The sequence below is a fragment of the Ornithorhynchus anatinus genome, chromosome 14 (genome assembly GCF_004115215.2).
Source record: "Ornithorhynchus anatinus isolate Pmale09 chromosome 14, mOrnAna1.pri.v4, whole genome shotgun sequence".
NCBI classification, from domain to species: Eukaryota; Metazoa; Chordata; class Mammalia; order Monotremata; family Ornithorhynchidae; genus Ornithorhynchus; species Ornithorhynchus anatinus.
The window spans coordinates 29,347,276-29,375,175 of NC_041741.1; the positions used below are offsets into that span (position 1 = coordinate 29,347,276).

Here is a 27,900-nt window from a genome sequence, read left to right on the forward strand (position 1 = left end):
TATTTATTTGCTATTGTTTTAATGAGATGTTCTTCCCCTTGATTCTATTTATTGCCATTGTTCTTGTCTGTCCATCTCCCCCGATTAGACTGTAAGCCCGTCAAAGGACAGGGACTGTCTCTATCTGTTACCGATTTGTACATTCCAAGCGCTTAGTACAGTGCTGTGCACATAGTAAGCGCTCAATAAATACTATTGAGTGAATGAATGAACAACACTCTGCTAATGCCAAGGAGAGAGTAATGGTGTATTGTATGTTCAGTGAATCAGTAATATGGCATAACATTCAAACTCACGAATACATGCTCACCCAATCAAAAAAATGATAAATTATTTATGTTGTCTGCCCCCCAACCAGACTGCAAGCTCCTTGTGGGCCGGGTATATGTCTACCAAATCTGTTGCATTCTATTCTCTCAAGTGCTTAGTACAGTGCTCTCTACAGAGTGAGTGCTCAATCAATATGATCGATCGATTGAAGGCTCTATATAATGAGCCTTATCCCCCAAGCGTTGGAGATGAGGTTTTTGAGCTTAGAAGCCACATGGCCTAGCAGAAAGCAGCCAGGACTGGGAATGAGGATACTGGTTTCTAATCCCGGCTTTGTCATTTGCCTGCTCTGTGACTTTAGGCAAGTCACTTAACTCTGGGCCTCAGTTTCCGCATCAGTAAAATGAGTATTAAATGCCTATTCTCCCTCCTCCTTACACTGTGTGCTCCATGTGGAATGGGGACTGTAAACTAGCTTATTGTCCCTATCCCAGCATTTAGCACAGTCTTTGGCACACAGTAGATACTTAACAAATACCACAATTTTATTATTACTATTATTATCATTTGAGTTTTTCTTTATTTTGTTTCTCCCAATTCCACCTGATATTGGTGCCAATGAATCTAAATATTCAAGAATATATTTTAGTAAATCTAATCCCATTTCCATTAAGTTATATTGGCTTTTTTTTGAGCATCTTCAGGCAACGTAGTGTGGCAGAGTTACAGATAAGAATGACAATGCACGAATGTCATCCTTTCTCTGAGAATGAATCAAATTTTGGATCAGCACAGGCCATGTCGTGACTATTTCTCCATTTTTATGGGAAACTTTTTTAAAGTTAAGGAATCATTTCAAGAGACTGACCTAAGCCATTCAATTTGAGGTTTCAGTTTAATGGAATAATAATAATGATATTTGTTAAACATTGTGTGCCAGGCACTTACTAAGCGCTCAATATCATTAAAACCCCCATATGAAATGATTAACTTTTTTCAAAGATCCTAGTTGATTTGTGCTTCTGTTTAAACTTAGTATAGTGTTCTGAGCAAAGTGCTCAATGATTGCTCTTTATTTATTGATTACTCCTAATTAATAACAAACTATTGAGAATAAACCTCCAAATTCAATAGTTCTCACAAGGTAAATGTCCATCTTTCATTTTCATTTATCAGTCAGTCAGTCGATTGTATTTTCTGCACACTTATTGTGTGCAGAACACTGAACTAAGCACTTGGGAGAGTAAAATATAACAATATAACCAAAACATTCCCTTCCCACAGTAAACTTACAGTCTAGAGGGAGAGCAAGACATTAATATACATAAATAAATTACAGATTTATCTTCTCTGGATCTAGTTAAATTCTACTGTTCCTTTCATGTAACTGGACTAGTAAATATTTATAAATACCAACATGAATACAAAATTTTAGAACTGGTTACTGTTTGATTATTGTGATCTTTATCATATGACCATGTCATTTTTGATATAAATTGCTCTTAATGTAAATATAAAAATTTCATATTGATTTTTTTCCCCCACAAGTAATACATAAATAGGTTAGAAAGTTTAACCAGAGCACTGAGATGGACAAGTGGTATTCCAGCTTTGATTTAATGTATTCATTTTTTAAGAGAAAGCAAAAGTCCTTACCCAAAGTGGTTATTTTAGGAAAATTAAATCAATCTTCTTAGGTACTAAACTTTGGTGCCTCATGATACAATTTCTTCCTGTATTTATATGAATCCTTATGTTGATGCTACATAACGTCCTGGTTACATGGAAAGTAACTAAAGAGCTGCATGCTGCCTGTTTATTTTTTTTTCCTGCCTAACAATGAATTGTTTGCTTTTAACTTAACCGGTATGCTCTGTTAATTGATCCCCATGAATTAGTTGTGGTTACCATTTGGAAAATGAATAACATGGTCCTAATCTTGAAAACTGAAAAGAAAAACTTGTGTTGTCTCTAAGTATGCATTGCAAAATTATTTTTAACTGAAAAAGCTTTACCATGTTAACATTTCTGGGTCTCCTGAATAATCAAAATGGAAAATACAGTGCCTTTTAAAATCCTTAAATGAAGTAAAATTTTACAAAACATTTCATTCCAATTTCTAATTAAGGAAGCATTTTGAGAAGAATCCCTTGACTTGAGAAACTTTTTCAGGAGTTACATTTCTACACTTTTTACGTTGATTTTTTCAAGTTTCATATGGAGGCCGGAATATATGCGAATAGGATTTTCCAAATGTTGCATTCTGATGACTCCTTTCCCTCTTTTGCAGGCATGTTTAAGTGGTCGATGAAGAGAAAGGCCTTCCCTGAATCCTGAGGCACCTTCCAGGAATCTCATTCATTCATTCATTCAGTAGTATTTATTGAGCGTTTACTATGTGCAGAGCACTGTACTCAGCGCTTGCAATGTACAATTCGGCAACAGATAGAGACAATCCCGCCCAATGACGGGCTCATCTTCTTGCTCCCATTACCATCCAAAGACCCGGAAGGCCTTATATTACCTACTTTATACACATCGTCTCTCCCAACTCCTTATAAACCCATTAATCTCTGGTTCCTTCATTCGGCAGAAACTTCACTCTCTAAGGCCCTCAGTGACTTTCTCCTGGCCACAGCACTTATGTATATTTCTGTGTATATCTGTAATTTACTTATTTATTGATATTAATGTCTGTCTCCCCCTCTAGACTGAGCTCGTTGTGGACAGGAATGTTTGTTGTTATACTGCACTCTCTCAAGCTCTTAGTTCAGTGCTTTACACACAGTAAGCACTCAATAAATATCACTGAATGATGGTCCTTTTTAAATATTTTTGGTATTAGGCACCTACTCTCTGCCAAGCACTGTGCCAAGCACTGTAGCAGATACAAGATGATCAGACCCTGTCTGAACAGATGATCATAGTCCCTGTCCCACCTGAGGTTCATAAACTAAAAGAGAAGGAGAAAGCAGGCATCTTATCCCCATTTGTGAAAAGTGAATCTCAGAGAGGTCAAGTGACTAAGAAGCAGCGTGGCTCAGTGGAAAGAGCCCGGGCTTAGGAGTCAGAGGTCATGGGTTCGAATATCGGCTCCGCATCTTATGCCATCATCATCATCATCCATTTGGCAACAGATAATGACGATCCCTGCCCAACAATGGGCTCACAGTCTTAACGATGGGGATGAAGACTCCGATCCCCATGCGGGACGAGGACCGCCTACGGCTCCCAGGATTTAATGATAATAATAATGTTGGTATTTGTTAAGGGCTTACTATGTGCAGAACACTGTTCTAAGCGCTGGGGTAGATACAGGGTCATCAGGTAAGGCTCACAGTCTTAATCTCCGTTTTCCAGATGAGGTCACTGAGGCCCAGAGAAGTGAAGTGACTTGCCCACAGTCGCACAGCGGACAAGTGGCAGGGCCGGGATTCGAACCCATGACCTCTGGCTCCCAAGCCCGGGCTCTTTCCATTGAGCCACGGCTTCTCTAAATAACGCCGGTATTTGTTCAGCGTTTACTCTGTGCAGAGCACTGTTCTAAGCGCTGGAGGAGATACAGGGTCATCAGGTGGTCCCGCGTGAGGCTCACAGTCTTCATCCCCTTTTTCCAGATGAGGTCACTGAGGCCCAGAGAAGTCAAGTGACTTGCCCACAGTCCCACAGCGGACAGGTGGCAGAGGCAGGATTCGCACCCATGACCTCTGCCTCCCAAGCCCGGGCTCTTGCCACTGAACCACGACAGTGGCTGACCCATAGCAAGCCCTGAACAAATACCACCTAAAATAATAATAATAATAATAATAATAATAATAATAATAATAATAATAAAAGCCAAATGAAAAAGAGGCTGCTGCTACGGTGCCCAGAACTGCATCCCCCCCGAATGTCTGTCCGCGCCCCGGCCCCCCGGTCACCCACCCGGGCTCGGCTGAGCTTCGCCCCTTCCCCCTCCCGGGCTCCGACAGCACACTGCCGCCCGGGGGGAGCCCTTCTCTCTCCTCCCTCCTTCTCCCTCCTTTCACCTCCCTCCTCCCCCGTCCTCCTCCCTCCTTCCCCCTCCTGCTCCCTCCCCCTCCCCTCTTCCTCCTCCCCCTCCTCCCTCCTTTCCGCGTTCTCTCCTCCCTCCTCCCCCGTCCTCCCTCCTCCTCCCTCCTTCCCCCTCCTCCTCCCTCCACCCTCCTCATTCCTCCCTCCTCCTCCTTCTTCCCTCCCTCCTCTTTCCTCCCTCCTCCTCCTTCTTCCCGCCCTCCTCTTTCCTCCCTCCTCCCTCCTTTTTCTTCCCTCCTCCCTCCTCCTTCCTCCCTCCTCCTCCCTCCTTCTTCCTCCTCCGTCCCTTCTCTCTCCCTTCTCTCTCCTCCCTCCCTCCTCCCTCCCTCCTCCGCCCTCCGTCCTCCTTCCTCGTCCTCCGTCCTCCTTCCTCGTCCTCCCTCCTCCTTCCTCGTCCTCCCTCCTCCTCCCTCCTCCTTCCGCGTCCTCCCTCCCTCCTCCTCCCTCCCTCCTCCTCCCTCCCTCCTCCTCCCTCCCTCCTCCTCCTCCCTCCTCCCCCTTCCTCCCTCCTCCTCCGCTGCGGGTCCGAGCCGATGGGGCTCCCATCGCCCTGGTGACGCCGTTGCCACGGTGACGCTTTGTTTGGAAGGACCAGCGCCCGACACCCATCAACCAGGACCGGTAAAGTCGCCGTGCGGGGGGGGTTGGGGGGGGGGGGGGGCACTCATTCGTTCAATAGGATTTATTGAGCGCGTAATATGTGCAGAGCACTGTCCTGAGCGCTTGGAATGGACAATCGGGCAACGGAGAGAGACCCTCCCTGCCCAATGACGGGCTCACAGTCTAATGGTGGGGGAGACAGACGGACCAAAACAAGACAACTTAATCGCGATAAATAGAATGAAGGGGATGGACACCTCATTAGCAAAATAAATAGGGGAATAAATAATATAGACAAATGAGCAGAGTGCCGAGGGGAAGGGAGCGGGGGAGGAGCAGAGGGAAAGGGGGCTTAGCTGAGGGGAGGTGAAGGGGGAAGAGGGGGAACAGAGAGGGAACCGAGGGAAAAGGGGGAGCTCAGTGTGGAAAGGCCTCCCGGAGGAGGTCAGTCCTGATTGTGCTCCCTGGTAGGCGCTTACTCTCTGCCGGGGACTCTACTGGACCCCCCGGGAGGAGACGAGCCAACCGCGTTCGCCTTGGGCAGGGAACGAGTTGATCCATTCATTCAAAAGTATGGATTGAGCGCTAACTATGTGCAGAGCACTGTGCTAAGCCCTTGGAATGGACAATCGAGCAACAGAGAGACCCTCCCTGCCCAAGGACGGGCTCCCAGTCTAATCGGGGGAGACGGACGGACAAAAACGAGACATCATCACGATAAATAGAATCAAGGGGATGTATACCTCATTAACAAAATAAATAGGGGAATAAATAATATAGACAAATGAGCACAGAGCGGAGGGGAGGGGAAGGGGGGAAAAGGGGCCTTAGCTGAGGGGAGGTGAAGTGGGGAAGGGGGAGGGAAAAAAGGTTTCTAGCAGAGGAAAGTTTCAATCCTTCTACCTGTGAGTTATAATAATGTTGGTATTTGTTAAGCCCTTACTATGTGCCGAGCACTGTTCTAAGCACTGGGGTAGACACAGGGGAATCAGGTCGTCCCACGTGGGGCTCACAGTCTTCATACCTATTTTACGGATGAGGTAACTGAGGCACCGAGAAGTGAAGTGACTTGCCCAAAGTCACACAGCTGACAAGTGGCCGAGCCGGGATTCGAACCCATGACCTCTGACTCCAAAGCCCGGGCTCTTTCCACGGAGCCATGCTGCTTCTCTGGGTTACGGGCCCAGCACGCTCCCACTGCTCCTATTGATTCATTCAGTAGTATTTATTGAGCACTTACTACGTGCAGAGCACTGTGCCAAGCGCTTGAAATGGACAATTCGGCAACAGATAGAGACCATCCCTGCCCAATCCCCTATTGTGATGTATTCCTCTCCCATGCGCTTAGCACAGTGTCCCGCACGGCCGGAACTCAATAAATACGATCGAATGGATGAATGGGTTGGACGCTCCAAAGCTCGGTCCCCTATTTGACAGGTGAGGGAACTGAAGCGCAGAGAATAATAATTATATGGCGCAGTGGAAAGAGCCCGGGCTGGGGAGTCAGAGGTCATGAGTTCAATTCCCGGCTCTACCGCTTGTTAGCTGTGTGACTTTGGGCAGGTCACTTCACTTCTCGGTGCCTCAGTGACCTCATCTGTAAAATGGGGATGAAGACTGTGAGGTACCTGATTACCTGGTATCTATCCCAGCGCTTGGCACGTAGTAAGCGCTTAATAATGATGGTATTTGTTAATCGCTTACTACGTACCAAGCACTGAACTAAGTGCTGGAGTGGAAACAAGGAAATCGAATTGGAAGCAGTCTCCCTTGTGAGGTTCACAGTCTTAATCCCCATTTTGCAGATGAGGGCACTGAGTCACAGAGAATACTAATGATAATGATGGTATTTGTTAAGCGCTTACTAGGTGCCACTCACTGTACTAAGCTGGGGTGGATACAAGGAAATCGAGTTGGAAGCAGTCTCTTTCCCTTGTGAGGTTCACAGTCTCAATCCCCATTTTACAGATGAGGGAACTGAGGCATAGAGAATGCTAATAATAATGATGGTTATTTGGTAAGTGCTTATTATGTTCCAGGCACTCTACTAAACACTGGGGTGGATACAAGGAAATCGAGTTGGACACAGTCTTCATCCCTCTTAGGGCAAACCGTCTCAATCCCCTGTTTTACAGATGAGGTAACTGAGGCACAGAGAATCATAACAATAATTATGATGGTATTTGGTAAGTGCTTACTATGTGCCAGGCACTGTACTAAGCACAGGGATGGATCCAAGGAAATAGATTTGGACACAGTCCCTGTTCCACTTAGGGCTCACAGGTTCGATAGCTTATTTTAAAGATGAGGTGACTGAGGTTCAGAGAAGCGAAGTGACTTGTCCAAGGTCACACGCAGCAGACAAGTTGGCTTAGCCAGGGGAGGCTTGAACCTTCAGCGGGGTAGAAACCGGGGCCACTCGGAGTCCATTGTTCTTGCTGGTTGTTTTCAAAGCAACTCACCCCCTATTCCCCTCTCTCTCTCCTTAAACAGCCACTTTTGATTAGATATCCTGCTGTAGTAGACCCTTCCAAGGGCTTAGTACAGTGCTTTGTGTGCTGTAAGCACTCAATAAATGCAATTGATTGATTTGCTGGCCCCAAAACTCAATGAGTACAGTCAGCTTTAAAATTCATCCAGATTTTATTTAATTGACGGCTTTCTGTAAACTTTTTGCCTCTTTTACAACTGTCCCACAGAAACCCTAAAAAAAAGCTATTTTCTCCTCTATTACTCATATTGTTGTTTAATATAGTGGGAGCAGATAAAAGAGGAAAGAAAGACTGTATTTATTCTATTGTTTCTTCATTTTCTCCACACAAAAATTAAAAAAGATACATTATCTCGACTACTACCTTACCCAGGATAGTAAAGGACTTGAATTTTGGGGTGGGTAGGTTAAAATGGAGGTGGAAGGAAAGGTGGCATTAGGGATTTCAATCAATCAATCAATGGTATTTATTCAGTCATTCATTCAGTTGTATATATTGAGCACTAACTGTGCAAAACACTGTACTAAGTGCTTGGGAGAGTATTTATTAAGCAGATACTCTGTGCAGAGCACTGTACTAATGTTGGAGAGAAGCAGCTTGGTGTAGTGGATAGAGCCTTGGCCTGGGAGTCAGAAGGTCATGAGTTCTTATCCTGGCTCTACCACTTGTCTGCTGTGTGACCTTGGGTAAGTCACTTCACTTCTCTGTGCCTCAGTTACCTTATCTGTAAAATGGGATTGAGACTGTGAGCCCGAAAGGGGACAGGGAGTGGGTCCAACCCTATTTGACTGAATCCATGCCAGCGCTTAGTTCAGTGCCCAGCAGATAGTAAGAGCTTAACAAATACCATTATAATTATTATAATTGTGATGCAACAGTTTTAGACACATTTCGATTCATGTGTAGAAAATTGCAGCTGCTAAATGATTTCCTCTTTGCTCATCATTTCCATGATATCTGTTCTCAGTATATTACATATATGTGTAATTACCCTTCAGGTTTGAAGATTATGCTAACTGTGAGTGCTGCTGTTAAAACCAATGTGTGACAGGTAATTCCTCTGAACGCTGTGAATTAAAAAAAGAGATGCCCTCTGCTGCGCTATTGCAGTTGTTCCGCAAAGTGCCCAAAGCTGTTCTCAGTATCTTCTTTAGGTGTCACAGTCTTTCACAAGTCCAGACCGACATTCCATTTCCTTCTGATAGCTGCAGGTCCGACTTGTTTGCGTTCTGCCACTGCCTCCACAACATGGAGCTGGAGACACTGAGGATTGAAATGCTTAAGTGAGCGACTTCAGCCTCAAGTCAGTTTTCGAGATCATTTACGGAGATAATTTTTTTAATTTACCATTAATAAAGATGAATCGTTTCCACTAGTTTGTCCAAATTGGGAGGACAGTGGACGCTCTATGCTTCCATCACTAAGGCCACAAGCTTTAAGGAGGGCACAGAGCCTGGTCCTCTTGTCCGCTTCATCCCCATCCCTCCACCCCAATTTTTCCTAGTTACCACAGCAGTTCTGTGGGGAGGGATTGGGCCGTAAGAGCAGCTGGGTCAAGGGAGGAAAATCGACTCTATTTCTTGTTCCCAACCCTGGCACTGCCTGACCATTGAAAGAGGATGCCATTTCCTTCCTTATTTCCAGCACAGAGTGGGTACCAAGGTATGGAATGGAAAATAATTACCCCAGTGACCCTCGGACTTCCCTAAAATCATGCCCACCCTTGATTCTTGCTTCCCAGGCTGCAGGGTGAAGATTGGATTAAGGCCAGAGGCAGAAGGTCTTGGGTCCTGGATTTTAGGGGTCTAATTCTTCTCTTCTTTCATTCACTCATTCATTCACTTCCCACTCACCTGGCTCTCAAAACTCAGGAACTGCTTTCCCAGGTAGCATGGGCAACTGAGAGGGTGGATAAGATCTGGGGACCCTCCCTTAGACAGTCTGAGGTCATGGGTTCGAACCCCGGCTCTGCCACTTGTCAGCTGTGTGACTTTGGGCAAGTCACTTAACTTCTCGGTGCCCCAGTTCCCTCATCTGTAAAATGGGGATTAAGACTGTGAGCCCCATGTGGGACAACCTGATTCCCCTGTGTCTACCCCAGCGCTTAGAACAGTGCTCAGCACATAGTAAGCGCTTAACAAATACCAACATTATTATTATTATATAGAACCAGCATTTAACAAATCCTATGGAGAAAAATAAAGCACCAGCAACGAGTTCCATCTCCCAGCTCCTGGTCCTGCCAGAAAGGGAGGGGGACCTCTAGGAAGGAATGTGGTAACTTGTCTACCACCTCCGTTATGTTGTATGCTCCCAGCGCTTTGTATAGTGCTCTGCACACAGCAAATGCTCAATAAATACTATCGATTGTTTAAAAACTCCATTTGCTCCCTTGAGCCCCAGCCTTGTATGCTTTCCAAACCTCTTTCCTTCCCAGCTGTGTAAGAGAGGAATGGGGTTGTTCTGTCTGCACCAGTGAACCTAAAAAAGGGTCAGGAATGGCTGGGGGTTGAAGTAGAGTTCAACTGAGCCAGAGAAGCAGCGTGGCTCAGTGGAAAGAGCATGGGCTTTGGAGTCACAGGTCATGAGTTAGAATCCCAGCTCTGCCACTTGTCAGCTGTGTGACTGTGGGCAAGTCACTTCACTTCTCTGTGCTTCAGTTACCTCATCTGTAAAATGGGGATTAAGACTGTGAGCCCCACGTGGGACATCCTGATTCCCCTGTGTCTACCCCAGTGCTTAGAACAGTGCTCGGCACATAGTAAGCGCTTAACAAATACCAACATTATTATTATTAGAGTTAGAAACTAGGTTGGGAGTTCTGTGGCTCCAGGTTCCTGGGTCCTCTTTCCCTACTCCCCAGATCTCTCGCATTAAGAGTGGAAGTAGGGTGAGAACGAAGAAGCCAAGGGTTGAGGCTAGTTATGGGTCTAGGCCAAATTTCTCCCTCTCCCCATACTCCGTTTTCCTCTCTTCAAATTCCCTTTCCTTACCCACCATAGATCTCTGGTGCTGAAGCGTCTGAGTATTCCAGGAAGGTTGTCAGTCACAAGCCTTATATTTTGCTCCCCCTGGTTGGTTCCTCTGATCCTCACTGAACTGTCACCAGCTGAAGTACTTCCAATCTTTGATTGTCTCCAAAGCCAAGTTCCCAGAAGAGCCCTCTAACAGGCTGTGAGCCAATTAGATAGATCTAAATATTCCCATACATATTTTTCTTCCAAGACCTATAAGAAAAACATTCTTTCAGTGAAATTTAGTTCCTTACATGCTGCTCTGCCTTTGGACTCAAGAAACATAAAATCGAATTTACAGAGGTGACTAATATTTAGCAGAGAATATGTAATACAAAATATAGAAGCTATTTTAAAGGAAACATCTTTTATAGCTTGTATACACTGAGGGAATGCAGTTATTCGAATATTAAGTTTTCTGTTTTTGTTTTCATGACTATTTTTGTTATTAAGAATGATGGACAACAGTGATGATGATGTAAAACTTGAAGAAGAAATCAAAGCTGAATTGGATAGAATCAGCATATCCTCTTTGGAAATGAAAGATTATGATAGTGACTCACCTTTAGAAGCTTGGAATGAGAGTCAGTCTGTGGGTATTTAGCTTTAATATGTTTTTCTTTTTCTTTTAGGTGTTTTTTAATTTTTATAAGCTGTTTGGGACTGTAATGTTCAGTGGTAGTGGGAGGGGTCCCCACTTTCCTTAATCTGGACAGAGGAATCCTCAGGATTAATTTTAAGAGGTTTGGATTCCCATATTCTTAACCCATGCTCCTTGAGAGCTGGTATTATCTACTAACTCTACTGTAATCTTGTCTTCCAAGCACTTAGTAAAGTGTTCTGCACATAGTAAGTACTCATTAAATATCACTGATTGTGTTACAGTAAGAATTGTGTACTAAGAATACAGTAAGCCAGAATCTCAGAGAATGTAGCATCATCATCAAAGGATAGGAAACAACTGCGGTGGCCAGAGGCATGGAACATTTAAATCATGGCAGATACAGCTCTGAAAAAAAAGTGTGCCCAAAAGGCAAAGGCAAAAATAGCTTCAGGCACAGTGAACATCAAACTCAATAATAAAAAGCCATTTGAAAACTTTTAAATCATAACACCAGGAGTGTTATGTTTGTATGTACCCTAAATGGAAAGATTGCAGAATTGAATTTATGGTGAAGCTAAGAAATAAGTAATGCAAAATGCTTTTCAACTACAGATTATTTTATTTACAAGTAGTTGAAGTTCAGATTTATATTGGTCTAATTAAGTCCAACAAATTAGTTATAGAAGTAATGCTACCATTTCCTAAACATCCTTCTGGTAAACCACAATTGTATATGTTCATGTTTTAGGATTCAGATGAATTACCAGAATCAGTACTATACTGTATCAACTTTGTAAAAAATAGAAGTAAAAATGCAGAAAATATTATTCTTCAAGATTTGGAAGATACAGATATTTCCAGTAAGTAGAATTTTCCCACATTTAGTCCATGACCTCCCTAAAAAATTATAATATAGCACATAGATCGAATACTGCACTTTGTAGCCTTAAGCAAAAATGTCCGTTTCCAAACACAAAATTGCTTAAATTTGACATCTCAGACTGGAATCATGCAATAATAAATAATCCAATTTATTCCTTAATTCTCAATACGTTTTCTGAATTTTAATATGAAGTTATTGGAAGGCAAGTTTTGATTGCTTAAGTACTGTGTTTTTCATGCATATAGTCAGATTTTTAAATTTCTCTGTTAATTGTTCTTCTTTCAACCAATGAACATTCTTTCTTCAAAAATAGTAAAATTGGGTAGCAGGGAGGAACAAGAGAATCCCATGACCTCGGGCAAAGAAAGTATAATACAGAAAAAGCTTAAGAATGATTTCCTTATAGAGGAGAGAGAGATTATTATAAATTACAGGTAATGGAAGGAATTGAGAATATAGATAAAAGTATAATACAGAAGAAGCTTGAGTGATTTCCTTATAGGGGAGAGAGATATTATTATAAATTACAGGTAATGGAAGGAATTGAGAATAAAGATATGTACATAAGTGCTCGGGGAGGTGGGGTTAGTACCTAAGTGCTTAGAGGGTGGGATTCAGTATGGAAGAGGCAGTAGGAAGGAAAATAGGGCAGCGGAGGAGATCTTAGTCTAAGAAGGCTTCCTGGAGGAGATATGATTTTAGTATCTCCTAATGTGGGTGGGGAGAGAGTTCCAGGCAGGAGGGAGGGTTTGAGCATGGGTGATGACGGGTGACGTGAAAGTGCGGAACAGCGAGTAGGTTGGTATTAGAGAAGCAGCGTGGCTCAGTGGAAAGAGCCCGGGCTTTGGAGTCAGAGGTCATGAGTTCGAATCCCAGCTCTGCCACTTGTCAGCTGTGTGACTGTGGGCAAGTCACTTAACTTCTCTGTGCCTCAGTTACCTCATCTGTAAAATGGGGATAAAGACTGTGAGCCCCATGTGGGACGACCTGATTCTCCTGTGTCTACCCCAGCGCTTAGAACAGTGCTCTGCACATAGTATGCACTTAGCAAATACCAAAATTATTATTTATTATTATTATTATCATTATTATTAAATGAGCTAAGTGTCCAGGCAGGGTTGTAGTGGGAAAGGAGTCGTGAGAAGGTTGACTGAGTGTGTTGAATCTGATGGTGAGGAGTTTCTGCTGTGGCATGCTTTTTAGGCGATCAGAGCATATCCCCCTCTATGGGATTCAGTGAGATTGTGCAGAGTTCGGAGTTCCCCATACAAAGACTGGGACATGCAAGCAACTTGAGTGTAGTGGGATCAATAGGCTGTGTTTCGTAGAAGTGTCACAGGAAGGCGGGCACCAGGCTGGTATCAGATTGCATCATTTGACTTAGGCAGGGGCAGCTGTGGCAAAGTGATGCCATGTTGGACTGTAGTGCAATCCCTTCACCTCGGGATTGGTAGAATTGATAGAAAGCTCAGACTACTTCATAAGCCACCTAAACATACCTTATGCCAATCTCATCCCCCATGCAGATTCACATAAAGCTTGCCCTCAGAATTGTTTTAGCTCTTGGAGTTTTTCTCTCAATCTATTTATAATATAATGTCCTATTTCTAAACTTCAGAGGCTAAAATAATCCAAATTTTAAATTGGATGAAGCTTACCCAATACCATTCTTTAGAACAGTAAGTTGTTTTTTTATTCTTTCAGGTTATAGCCTTGGAACAGATTCACAGAACGCTACAGATTTCCTGAACAAGTTGACATCTGAATGTGACGAGCATCTAGAACTATTAAAGGAAGGGGTAATAATGATAATAATTATAATAATAACTGTGGTATTTGTTAAATGCTTACTCTGTAGCAAGCACAGTTCTGAGCACTGGTGTAGATACAAGGCAATCATATCGGACACAGTCCCTGTCCCACACAGGACTCACAGTCTTAATCTCCATTTTCCAGATGAGAAAACTGAGGCACAGACACGTCAAATGATTTACCCAAGGTCTCACAGCACACAAGTGATGGAGCTGGGATTAGAACCCAGGTCCCCTGACTCCCAAACTTGTGCTCTTTCCACTAGACCACATCGCTTCTCTGTAGGTACCTGGAATTGCTGCACAGAAATTCTGTATAATTTACATTCAGAAATATAGAATTTTATTAATGGACAATCAGTCTTCTCTTATGACTCGAGAATGCGACACAGAAAATATATACTGCCCTGTCTTGTCTTTGAAGCTGTAATTCTCTTAGTCTGCAATGATAGAACTTTCCAGTTCTAATGGCATCTGATGAAAGGCGTCTACCTAGTCTGCTGGACTTTACATCTCGTGACTAATTATTTGGGTAAATGTTACTGCTCTTAAACAGTCAAAATTTGAAGCAAAGTGAGCACTAGTGTTTGATGATACAAAATGAAACTGAATAAGGCAATAGAAACTATATTGCTTGAAAACATAGGGCACTAACCCTCTGAGATGTTGAATATGTAATAAAACCTTCATCTGTTATTCCCAAAGTGCTTCTGTACTACATAAGATATTGTTGTCCTCAAAATATCCTTGTGATGTAGAGAAAGGCAATTAGTTTTATCCCCATTTTGCAGATAAGGGTTAATCCTTTTATTTTGGGGACAGTTTTGAAACCATGTTACCAATATTGTCACTCCACTTTCATTCATTCATTCACTCATTCATTCAATTGTATTTATTGAGCACTTACAGAGCACTTATGGTGTGCAGAGCACTGTACTAAGCACTTGGAAAGTACAGTATGGCAACAAATAGAGACAATCCCTACTCAACAATAGACTTTCCTCCTCCACAGTACCTCCACCACTCTACTGGAAACAATTTTAAATAATTATAATAATAACTGTGGTTTTGTTAAGCACTTACTAAAAGCCAAGCAGTGTTCAACCTGATGTGGTAGATACAAGATAATCAAGTCAGACATAGCCCTGGACCCACATGGGGTCACAGCCTAACTGGGAGGGACACAGGTATTTACATATGAGGAAACTGAGGCCTGCTGTGTGACTTTCCCAAGGTCACACAGCAGGCAAGTGGTGGAGCAAAGATTAGACCGAGGTCTTCTGATTCCCAGACCCATGCTCCTCTACTAGGCCACACTAGGAATGGGATAACGGTGGCCTGGTTGTCCAGGGTTTCTGAGAATCAGGAGCAATGACGAGGACGTAGAAAAGATGCTACTCCCGGGAAGTAGGCATCAGTACCCAAGTCTAGTCTCTCTGAAATACTGTGGTGAGCTACAAGCAGGACTAGGTTAGTGCAGGGCATTAGGGGCTGCTGTCCTGGATCCTGGGATAGGTGGGGGGGCCCTGGGAATGGACCTGGGAGTCAGAAGGACCTGGGTTCTAATCCCTGCTCTGCTATGTGACTCCTGTGTGACCTTGGGCAAGTCACTTCACTTCTCCGGGTCTCAGTTACCTCATCTGTAAAATGGGGATTAAGACTGTGAGCCCCAGGTGGGACAGGGACTGTGTCCAACCAGATTTGCTTGTATCCACCCCAGTGCTTAGAATAGCATCAGGCATATAGTAAGCGCTGAACGAACAGCACAATTATTATGATCAAGCCCCAGAAACCGCTGCTAATTTCCCCATCGGTGCCCTTGTACCGAATGACAGCCACCCCAGATACGTGCAGATCAAGGACTTTTCCCCAGATGCTGTCAGATCAAACTGGAACCCTGGGTCTCTCGGCAGAAAGCATCCCATACGTTACCATCTCCCCACACTGCAGTTGTAACCCCTCCTCCCTGCCGCAGCTAGGAAATGGAGGCAGCACCAGACCAGGGAGAGAAGAGGGTAATGTTGCTGCAGACCTGGTTACCCAGTGTTGTCACAACATGGTGCCATTCCTTCTCTTCTCCTTCCTCCTCCTTGCTGGTGGTGTGGGCGGGCTGCCCACTGATTGAAGGAGGGGATGAAAATAGTTACCCCTCTGCTCTCTCACGTTTTTCTTTGACACTTTCTCTCTCCATGGCTTCTCAATCTCTCCAGGCGATGAGGAGGTAAGAGGGGTTGCACAGCAGGTCTGTCTCTAAACAACAAGTAGAGAATGACTTGTTTAAACCCCGAGTCCCAAGGATAGGAATGAGTCAGGTGTCATATAAAGCTGACCCAAAGATTTGTAAATAATGAAAGGAATATCTGGATGGATCCCAGAGGCCCAAACTGCATTCTGGAAAAGTGTGAGGAAGAATCGTCTGAGGGTGAGTCTGAGAATAGTGTGAGGAAGAAAAGTTCCCTTTTGTATTAGAAAAATAAATGTGTTTCTCTGTGGAGTTAAGTTATTGAGGTTCTATTAATGTAGGAAAACTCGGAGTGAAATAAATTCTAGATCTTGTTGTTCGAATGGTTTTGGATTTGGGATTGAAACTATCCACAGAGACCTTTTCAGACAGGGAAATATTTTTATATAGCCAACAAAGACATCACAGAAACTAAAAAATAACATTTTGGATATGTTTTGCAAAGAAAAAAGTCTATTTTTATAGTTAACTCTAAATTTTGATATGGATATTTTTATATAATAATAACTCTAGACTGTCAGCTTGTTATGCGCCGGGAACGTGTCTCTACCAACTCTGTTATATCGTACTCTCCCAAATACTTAATACAGTGTCCTGCGCACAGTAAGCACTCAATAAATATTATTGATTGATAATTCTTCAGGTATCATATGAAACAGAAAAGGAAGAACTAGATATAAATGATACAGATCATGACACAAGTCAAGCCGGTTCTGGTGATTTACATGTTGGAGAGCAGTATACTTCAGGTAAACTAATTCCATTGTTAATTCTATCTGTCTATCTTCCCTCAAGATGAATTCTGTGACTCCTTATGTGTAGGTATGACAAGAGAACAACCAACAATTTTTTCTGCACACGTAGAATCTTCTTGACTGTAAACTCGTCGTGGCAGGGAATGTGCCTGCCGACTCTGTTGTATTTTACTCTCCCAAGCACTTATATTTACTACAGTTCCCTGCACACAGCACTCAATGAATACCATTCATTAATTGATTCAAGATAATTATTTGCTGTGGATATCATATTTTATATTTAGAATGCTGAGTAGTTTTGACTTTATTAGTAATAATAATAATGATCTTTCTTAAGTGCTTACTATGTGCCAAGCACTATTCTAAGCCCTGGGTAGATAGAAGGTAATGAGGTTGTCCCATGTGGGGTTCACAGTCTTAATCCCCATTTTACAGATGAGGTGACTGAAGCACAGAGAAGTTAAGTGACATGCCCAAAGTCAAACAGCTGATAAGTGGCGGAGCCGGGATTAGAACCCACTACCTGAGACTCCCAAGCCCGGGCTTTTTCCACTAAGCCACGCTGCTAGGGTTCCGCAATTTCATTTCTCTACTGCTCTAAAAGAGCCGTCTCATATCAGATTTATTAATCAATCAATCAGAGATATTTCATGAACACTTAATGATGGCCCGTGCTTTTTCCACTAAGCCACGCTGCTGTGGTTCAGCAATTTCATTTCTCTACTGCTCTAAAAGAGCCATCTCATATCAGATTTATTAATCAATCAATCAGAGATATTTCATGAGCACTTAATGATGTGCAGAGCACTGTACTAAGAATTTGGGAGAGTACAATGTAATAGATTTGGAGGAAGTTATTCTTAATGCAGACTGCTACTGCCTTCCTCCACTTCACCGCTATGCTACATTGTTTGAAGTTGTATTTCGTTCTATTTGAAAAATGTTTTTTCTGTGCTCCATTCACCCTACTGCAGAATGCCAAGCGGCAACTTCTTAGATGCCTCTGTTGTCCACTCCCATCCGAGATCCCATCACATAAAACAACAAGCATTGTGTCAGTGCTGGTAGACTGTTCGCATTCAGGGATCTTTTATTTGTAATCCTGTCTTGCACTTTGATGTTAAGGATGAGTGCTAGCAGCCCAGTATGATATGTGAAAGTCTAGGTTTGGCAACTGCTTAGAAAATTAAATATTGCAACAGCCCTGGGGACTTTCAGTTTGGGGTGAAATTTGCTGCTACGTTGGTGCCCTTAGATATCCATCAGAAGAGTAAGACTCAGTCCTTTAATGCCATTAGAAGTTGTTTCTAACCCCTCTGTAGAGCTAGTTCTGTCTAATCCAGTTATGCCTCATTCCCTCATTCCTTCTTGAGATTCAGTAGCTTTTCCTGGCCCCTCTCCCAGCCCTTGAACCTGCTTCCTAAACTACCTATATCCTTGCACAACGTATTGTATTCTCTCAAGAACTTAGTACAATGCCCTGGACACAGTAAACTCCTAATAAATATCTCCTCCAAGAGGCTTTCCCAGACTAAGCCCTCATTTCCTCCATTCTCTCTCCCTTCTTCATCACTTGGATCTGTACCCTTTAAGCACTTGATAGTCACCCCACCATCAACCCCACAGCGTTTATGTGATTATCCACACTTTATTTTAATGCCTGTCTCCCCCTCTAGGCTATAAGATTCTAATGGGCAGGTAATATGTCTACCAACTCTGTTGCATTGTACTCTCCCAAGTGTTTAGTAGATGGCTCAGCACAGAGCGAGCCATCAGTAAATACCACTGATTTACTGATTGATCTTTTTGGACTCATCCACATTCATGGATGAGACCTCACCATCATCAGTGAGCTAAATAGACAGCTAGATATGTATGTTATTGATTTATAAACTAGGTATTACTATGTTTGCAATCAATTTTATGCTTTGGAATAAATAGCTTTTATCCATTCACATTTTTTAAAAATTATATAAATACAGGTGATGCCAAATTGATCTTGCATTTTGAATACTGTGAGGTAGAGGAAAGATGCAGACAGGAATTCAAGATTTGGGAAAACAAACAGAAAGAACTGGAAGAACAGGAGAGAGAGATGCTCAAAACTCAGAGGGAAAGAGAAGAAAAGCAATATCAAGAAGAAGAAGAAGAGAGGCAGCACTTGCAGAAGGAATTTGAAGTTGAAAAGAAAAAGTTAGATAATATTTACCAGGTAAATTTTCCTTTTTTCAAAGAAGCATTTGAACAAATAGCTAGTTATTACAATAGTTATGACTGTCGTCCACTGGACTGAAGGTGTGTTGATTGAATTCCATTCTGCTGTTTTATGAATGTCTGACTGTAATGACAGTTTGGCACTAACACTTTCTCTTTGTGTCAAATTGCATATTTGTTTCTGTCGAAGAGCCTAAAAGTAGATAAAGGAAAAGAAAGAAGTGATTTCTGGTGGCATAAAGCCCACACTCTTTCCACTAAGCTGTCAGTCAGTGAATCAATCAGTTATATTTTTCAAGAACTTACTATGTGCATAGCACTGTACTAAATGTTTGGGAGAGTAAATACAATAATAAACAGACGCCTTACTTGCCCATAATGAGATTACAGTCTAGAGGGGGACACGGACATCAATATAAGTAAATAAATCCCAGGAGTCAATTAGCTCTTCCCTTATCTTATCAACTTAGTTTATATAAATATAGATATATGTATACATATATGGATCTATAACAAAATTTATAAATACATGCATGCATCTATAACACACATGTATATAAATATATACAACACCATGTGTTATTTATATTACATGAATCATAAATTAGAAAATTGAAATGATTAATTGGAGATTATTTTTGAACAGCAAGAACAATGCAAGATGAATGCTGAATTACAAGAACAACAGAAAGTTTGGGAGGAAAAATTAAAACAACATGAGGTATTTTTCAAATGTATGAAATATTGTCTTGTTTTGTGTTCAGTGGAAAGGACAATTGGTACTTTCCTTATTAGATGAGGTTACCTCATGATAATTCTAGACTTCTAGACTGTGAGCCCGCTGTTGGGTAGGGATTGTCTCTATCTGTTGCCAAATTGTACTTTTCAAGCGCTTAGTACAGTGCTATGCACACAGTAAGAGCTCCATAAATACGACTGAACGACTGAATGAATGAATAGTGATGATATTTGCTAAGTACCTAATAAGTGCCAAGCACTCTACTAAGTGCTGGGTTTGGTAAGGGATAATCAGGTTGGATATAGTCCCAAACGGGGACAATCCACCTGGTGTGGTTCCAGTATCCTTGCTGTAGAATATGTTCCTAGACGAATTTACAGCCTAAGGTTTCAGAGGTTTCGCTGCCTTTGAAAGAGGGTGAAAAAAAATTACTGCTTAACGGGAGTGGCAGACTGCCTGGATTTTTACTACAGCTCACCACAGGTGCTACCTACTAGTAGCACTGGTGTTTGTTGCCTCTAAAGTAATCCTCTGGACATTCATATCCAACTCTTTTTTTTACCAGCAACCCACGCAAAATCGAAATCCTCTTCTCTGAGGTAGATCTTATGCAGAATAGCTGATCTTGACCTCTACGATTAAACATTTTTAAACCCGTGAATTTATCAGACTGCATTTACAAAGGCAACTTGTTCTGTCACATTTTGAATAATATTTGGAGTTTTGGACAGGACAGGTTCCCTGATCAAGCTTTTATCTATAGGAACTGTATTCCCCGACAAATTGCGCTAGACCCTTTGATTATCATAGGGTCATTGAGCTGCTACAGTCTAGCTCTTCTCTTTGATCTTGATCTAATTCCATAATTACTGAATCTTCCCAAAACACCTTCTGCCCTAGAAAAACTGCATGCCCCTTTCTTCCAAATGGGGCACTAATCCTGGTACTTAATCATCGGCCATGTTTTGAAATAATTAATATCAAGTTTCATAACCTTAATTCATGTTGGTAGTTAGGCTACATGTACATATTTCATCTGCAAGTTTACTTTCATTATATCAAATATCAGGTATAGAACAATTATAATGTTTTTTCCTATTAGGCTTTGATCAGAAGTCTTCAGTTAAAAGTGGAGGAAGAAAGAAAACTTTTTGAAGACCAGAAGACAAAACAAAAACAGCATTTGTTGGAACAACGACAAAAAGCAGCCATAAAACTTCAAGCTTCATTTCGAAAATTTGTAGTTTACAAAAAATACAATCCAATTTTAAAAGATTTGAGAGAGAAAAATAAGAGGAAAGAAATACAATATAAACTGGAGCAAGAGAAGAAAGAAAATGAAGCAAAAATAAGGGAAAGGCTTAAAGAAAAGAAAAAAGAAGAAGAGGTAGAGCGAAAAAGACAAGAAGAATTGCGAAAACAGAAATGTAAAGCATATGAGAGGAGGCATGAGGAATATGAGAAAAAGAAACAAATCCTCAGATTAGAAAGAGAGAAGCAACTAAACATGGAGGATTCAAAACTAAAAGAAAATACAGCAAAACCAGTAGCTTTAGAAGAATTAGAATCACACACATTTAACGAGAGCATAGAAAAACAGCCAAGGGTAGATGAATTTGAAAAAGAACAGGTAGAAAATTTTGCCAGTCTGCTAAAGATTGATGAATTGGAAACAGTGGAAAGAAGAGAAAATCTGATGAAACAGCAACAAATGGATAAACTAAAAGACCAAGAAGAAGAAAAGGAAAACCTTGCAAAACAGTTAAAACATGATAAAGTGGAAAAGGTGGACAAGAAAGAAAATCTTTCTAAGTTACAGGTAGAAGAATTAAAAAAGCAGAAGGAACACAATGAAAAAAAAAGACAGCATGAAGGACAGAACCAAGACCAAAAGAAGGGGATAACAGTAGGAGAAACTAATAAAGAAATCAACAAACATGAGAAAATGAAAAACAGTGTAAACAAAGAGGATCAGAAAAAAAAGAAACCAGAAATGGGAGGAGAGAAAATAGAAGAAAAAGGAGAAGACTATGAACAGAAAAATAATTTGGAAACTACAGAAAGTAAAAAACTAGCACCACCTTCATTAGAGAGTAAGGATATTCTAGGACTGAATGTGATTGCACAGCATGAAGAACAGAACAAACACCAAACAAAGGAGATAACAGTAAGAGAAAATACAGAAATCAGCAATCATGAGGAAATGAAAAGCAGTGTAAGCAAACAGGATCAGAAAAAAAAGGATCCAGAAATGAGAGGAGAGAAAATAGAAGAAAAAGGAAAAGACTATGTACAGGAAAATAATTTGGAAACTCTAGAAAGTAAAGATCTAGCACTGTCCTCATTAGAGAGTAAGGAAACAATGGGACTGAATGTGATGGCTCATTTAGTTGAAAGCGGGTACCAAATGAAAGAAAATAGTGAAAATTTTAAAATTAATATTCTGAAGAAAAGTGAAACAATAGTTCTTAGTGATTCATTTGCAAATGATGGTAATGCAATGGAGAGAGAGTATTATGTGGGGCTACTAGAATATCATAAAGATGCAGGTGAATACTGTGTACAAGATATAAAGTCCGAAGAAACTAGAACTTCAGAGTTTGTGATGAAAGATGCATCAAAAGAATGCCTGGAATTTAGTGTGAATAGGGGATGTGCAGTGAAGAACTCTGCGGGGCCACTTTCACTTCCAGAAATTGTAGAGGAAAGAAGACTAGCCTGGATGAAAACCTGTAACCCATGGTCTAAAGTATTGATGGAAAACCAGAGAAAGAAGATTACTGAAAAAAACAGGGTTAGGATATACCCAGCTGATAAGATGCCTCCTTTAAAGCCAAATGCCATTCTTCAGTGCGGCCTTTGGAGTACTTTACAACAGGTAATTTTAATGTTATATGACAGTCCCAGTAAGCTAAGTTTTTAAGCATTAGCATGCTGTTTCCTGTGCATTTTCATATAAAATTCATACCACATATACAAACACATTGAACAGGGAAGATTTAATTTCCCCACATATAAAGTTAACATAAACCTGTACTAGTATTCTACTAGTATACTACTAGAGAAGCAGCGTAGCTCAGTGGAAAGAGCCCGGGCTTGGGAGTCAGAGGTCATGGGTTTGAATCTCTGCTCTGCCACTTGTCAGCTGTATGACTACAGTGCTTGATACATAGTAAGCGCTTAACCAATTCCATTTAAAAAAAATAGGGGAAAGCCTGCTGGAGCATTTCATCAGCAGATGATGGAGTCTCTTGGCATGTTATAGATGGGCCTCTGCCCCAAACACAGAGAACTCAAAACTAAGAATCTGCTCCAAGGAATTGATTATAGTAAAAATGGTTTGTACAGGGCCACGGGGACATTGTGAAATACTCTCAAGATTTTTATTTACAAAAGCTATTTATGGCCAAAACGACTACAGCACAATACTGTTGCTGTGCTCTTGTGCTGTAAACCAGCAGACAATTGCAGAGTGACTGCTGTGGTTTTTGCCTGCCTCCATTAGCCAGCTATTTGAGGAAGTCCTACCTCCTGATCCTGCCCCACCCACCCGAGATGTCACACTCTGCTCTTTATTTGAAAAGCTTTCCCTCTGATGGCAGACACAGCCTCGGTTGGCATTCCCCTGATTCGGCTTGTTTCATTTAGCCAAAGCTATGAGGTGTGGGTTGGGCCTTAGCCAACAGTGGTGAAGATTTCTGAAGAAAGAGCCACCTTGGACATTCCATGAGGTCGACAGGTCCGGCCACAATCCTGAAAAATAGCTGGCTAACAGGGGCAATACAGATTGCGGTGGTTACCAAAGCAGCCGCTTGCTGGGTTGTGGTCACTTCAGCCGTAAATGGGAACGGTGAGCACATAAAAACCCTTTGCATTCACTTAGCAATGTGCTATACCTACCCCTGCCTACTCTTGCTCATGACACTCTGTGCCCTGATGGGATGTGAAAGTGTGAATTGTGCTGGCCCGGACATCTAGCACTATAATCAGTACCTTATAAACAGTACTACGTAGAAGCAGTGTGGTTTAGTGGAAAGAGCAGGGGCTTGGGTGTCTGAGGTCGTGGGTTCTAATCCCGACTCCACCTCTTGTCAGCTGTGTGACCTTGGTCAAGACACTTAATTTCTCTGTGCCTCAGTTACCTCATTTGTAAAATGAGGATGAAGACTCTGAGCCCCACTTGGAACAACCTGATTACCTTGCATCAACCCCAGCGCTGAGAACAGTGGTTGACACATAGTCAGCGCTTAACAATTACCAACATCTCAGTTCTAAAACGTGAGGACCAAGGCTATCCCTTTCAAGGGGGAGAGGCTGAGTGGGGTAGTGGAATGTGGAAAGAGCACAGGCTTGAGATTCTAATCCCAAATTCACCACTTATCTGTTGTATGATCTTGGGCAAGTCACGTCCCTTCTCAGTGCCCGTTACCTCATCTGTAAAATGGGGTTTAGGATTTTGAGCCCTAAGTGGAACAGGGACTATGTCCAACCTATTTATCTTGAAAATAAGAAAACTGGCAAGACCTGGTATTTGTGGGCAAGGTCAAGTCAAATCTGATGGGCTAAATTACTTTTGAATATCCTGTTGAAGGAAAGTAAATAATGAAATTTATCTCTATTTTTCTAATTGACTCTGTGTAGGTTACAACGATAATGTTTCAGGATTTACCAGGTTGTAGTCTTTCCACACTGTCAGAGTGTCCAAGACTTCAGTTTCTGAGCCTTAGGCACTGTGGATTAACTGCTCTAGATGGACTGGGCAATTGTAAAGACCTGCAGTATATTGACGTACAGGTAACCGTTTGGTATTTCTCAGTTATTAATGAAATTGAAATGGATGTTTTACATTGGTATTCTAGAAGACAGTATTGTATTTTTATTTTTATTATCTATTTATTTTGTTTTCCACTGTTTATGTGGATGATTGAGGGTATTTTCTGTTGCAATATTTTCGTGTCCTTCTATCCTAGTGGTAAGGCATGCTGTCTATGGAAAATGTTGTGGAATCTTACCACGCTCTTTTGCAGGCAAGGTCCTAGACAGAGTTCTCCCTCAATTACAGAAAAACATTATTAAGCACATGCATCATAAACTTCGGTGTAGCTTTAAACTGTAGTGAGATTCAGCAGATGTGAACCTTTATATTGATTATATAGGAGAGGTTCAGGAAATAACAAGAATATCCATAGTGTGTCATTATGCATTCGGCACAAAGTTGGGCTGTAACACCAAGTAAATATAACTGTCATTTGAAGTTAAAAAGAAAATAAAGTAACTCTCCAGTGATGGAACTAACCTGATGGAATACAAATCATTTTTTTTTTACTTTTTCACTGTCACCATTGCAGTCGTTAGGTGGTATTATAGGTCCAATCTTTTAAGGAATTCTATGGAGTTATGCCTCATATATAAAGAGAACTGAAAGGTGATGCTGGGATGCTTCCTACTCAGATGATTGAAAATACATGAACCATTCATTTTGGATTACATGTTGTGTGTATACTAGATGGACATACAAAGAAAGACACATAGATGACTAACCCGGTCCTCTCCCAGACTTCCCTATCACCGTGGATGGCACGACCATCTTTCCCGTCTCTTGGGCCCGCAATCTTGGTGTCATCCTTGACTCGTCTCTCTCGTTCACCCCACACATCCTATCCGTTACCGAGACCTGCCGGTTTCACCTTTACAATATCGCCAAGATCCGCCCTTTCCTCCCCACCCAAACGGCTACCTTACTGCTACGGGCTCTCGTTATATCCCGGCTAGACTACTGTGTCAGCCTTCTCTCTGATCTCCCTTCCTCCTCTCTCGCCCCGCTCTGATCTATTCTTCACTCTGCTGCCCGGCTCATCTTCCTGCAGAAACGATCTGGGCATGTCACTCCCCTTCTTAAACAACTCCAGTGGTTGCCTATCAACCTCCGCTCCAAACAAAAACTCCTCACTCTAGGCTTCAAGGCTCTCCATCACCTCACCCCTTCCTACCTCTCCTCCCTTCTCTCTTTCTATTGCCCACCCTGCACGCTCCGCTCCTCTGCCGCCCACCTCCTCACCGTCCCTCAGTCTCGCCTATCCCGCCGTCGACCCCTGGGCCACGTCCTCCCAAGGTCCTGGAATGCCCTCCCTCCTCACCTCCGCCAAACTGATTCTCTTCCCCTCTTCAAAACCCTACTTAAAACTCACCTCCTCCAAGAGCCCTTCCCAGACTGAGCTCCCCTTCTCCCTCTACTCCCTCTACCACCCCCCTTCACCTCTCCGCAGCTTGACCCTCTTTTCCCCCCATTTCCCTCTGCTCCTCCCCCCTCCCTTCCCATCCCCTCAGCACTGTATTCATCTGCTCAACTGTATATGTTTGCATTACCCTATTTATTTTGTTAATGAAATGTACATCGCCTTGATTCTATTTAGTTGCCATTGTTTTTACGAGATGTTCTTCCCCTTGACTCTATTTATTGCCATCGTTCTCGTCTGTCCGTCTCCCCCGATTAGACTGTAAGCTCGTCAAACGGCAGGGACTGTCTCTATCTGTTGCCGACTTGTTCATTCCAAGCGCTTAGTACAGTGCTCTGCACAAAGTAAGCACTCAATAAATACTATTGAATGAATGAATGAATGAATATAATCTCCTTTTCAGAATTAGCCAAAGCATTGAGTTGTCAACTGTTACTAGTTCAGAGTTTTTTATACTAACCTACATCTAAAAAGTCCTCTAGGATATTTTGTTAAAGGTTTTCCCTGAATTTTGCTCCCTAAGAAGGAAATTTTCGCTCATGCAAACAAAAACAAAGAAGCTGAAAATCAAATCCAGAGGGCCAACATGACATCTGTGAATACAGATTCAATAAGCTCTGGGGAGAATACAAAACTACATAGTTGGCAGACACAGTCCCTGCCCACAGGGATCTTATGGTCTAGAAATGTATGTAGAATCCTATTTAGATGGCAAATTTTGTATCAACTATAACTACAAGTGCATTTTTCCTTGTCACAGGAAAATAATATTCAGCATATAAATTGTGAAAATTTAGAAAATATCTGCATACTTCTTTTGAATAAAAATCAGCTAACTTCACTTCATGGATTGGATGGCTGCAGTAATATCAGAAATCTAGAGCTATCATATAATAAGATCACACAGATTGGTAAGTAAAAAATATGTTGAAATTTGATTTTTGCCTTAGACCCAAAAATGAGACTGAGTCTGGAGTGTCTTCTTTGGTTGTATGTATTGAAAGTGTTCTGAAATCAGCTCTTCTGGCCATATTTGTGATTTTGCTCTTTTTAAACACTAGACACTTGAGGTACTAGATCAAGAACAGAATGAGCAACATTCTCCTTCCAGTCAATCAGTAGTATTTATTGAAGGCTTACTGTTTGCAGAGCCCTGTACGAAGTGCTTCAGAGAGAGCAAGAGTTCATAATGTAAATTGAGATGGGCATAGTGGTGAGTTACAACTTACAGCTCTTTTAGATTGCGAGTCCTCCGATGGACAAGGGTCGTATTTAATTCCTGCTGCTTCTCCATCACTGAAAATGTATTTGGAGTTCTTGTTATTTTTACCAAGTCCTGAAATAGGAGCATTTGAGTACCTCTGTGATATTTTCTCTTTTTACTACTAGAAATTGCTTTCATAGAGGAGACGGCTTTGAAAGGATTAGGGAAATGCCTGACTGGATGCAGTGAGCACATGTTTAAAGGGATTAACTAGACTGTAAACTCATCCCTCTAGACTGTAAACTTGTTGGGGCAGGGAATGTGTCTGCTGTATCATTAAAGTGTACTCTGCACTCAGTAAGTGCTTAATAAATATCACTGATTGATTGATGAACTGCATTAAGTTGGAGGGAACACAGCCAGGAAAGCATGCTTTAGTTAGGCTCGTATTGTTGGTCAGAAGTCTTGAGGCCAAGTGTACATCTGACTTAACTGTGAAGCAGTTAAAGGCTAGTTTGGAGTTGAAAAGGGGAACCATTTCAGATAACCTAGTAGCTGTTTTCTGAAACATTTTGGAGACACTTTTGATAATAAATTGTGCTATAAATAATGATTTCTACCCTAAAATTTAGAGCATATGTGTGCTGCCAGTTTCTAGGCCACCCGTGAAGTTTTCAGCACTTGAACTAGTGATAGTTTGGATATAGGATAGTTTATTTTAAAGGTTGAGTGGAAGATATATACCCAAATAAATCTTTTTTTTGAGAACGAGCGGACTACTGC

At 41.9% G+C, this 27,900-nt stretch overlaps 1 protein-coding gene across 7 annotated transcripts in view; it reads left to right on the forward strand.

Annotated features, from left to right (window-relative positions):
• The first annotated feature begins 4,830 nt into the window (after positions 1-4,830).
• LRRIQ1 (leucine rich repeats and IQ motif containing 1) overlaps positions 4,831-27,900 on the forward strand; it is a 165,697-nt gene continuing 142,627 nt past the window's right edge. For 3 of the 7 annotated variants that reach the window (XR_003764483.2, XM_029079406.2, XM_039914086.1), the window contains exons 1-11: positions 4,831-4,944; positions 8,414-8,466; positions 10,883-11,021; positions 11,782-11,893; positions 13,621-13,715; positions 16,613-16,718; positions 18,707-18,936; positions 19,585-19,659; positions 20,780-22,555; positions 24,319-24,471; positions 26,674-26,824. Coding sequence is in view for 6 of the 7 variants with exons in the window: in XM_029079406.2 (XP_028935239.1) it covers positions 8,456-8,466; positions 10,883-11,021; positions 11,782-11,893; positions 13,621-13,715; positions 16,613-16,718; positions 18,707-18,936; positions 19,585-19,659; positions 20,780-22,555; positions 24,319-24,471; positions 26,674-26,824 (2,848 nt within the window). In the remaining variant the exon portion in view is untranslated. Of the gene's footprint in view, positions 4,945-8,413; positions 8,467-8,626; positions 8,719-10,882; positions 11,022-11,781; positions 11,894-13,620; positions 13,716-16,612; positions 16,719-18,706; positions 18,937-19,584; positions 19,673-20,779; positions 22,556-24,318; positions 24,472-26,673; positions 26,825-27,900 lie in introns of those variants that run through there. The other 4 variants (XM_029079407.2, XM_029079408.2, XM_039914087.1 and 1 more) reach the window with 4 other exon arrangements.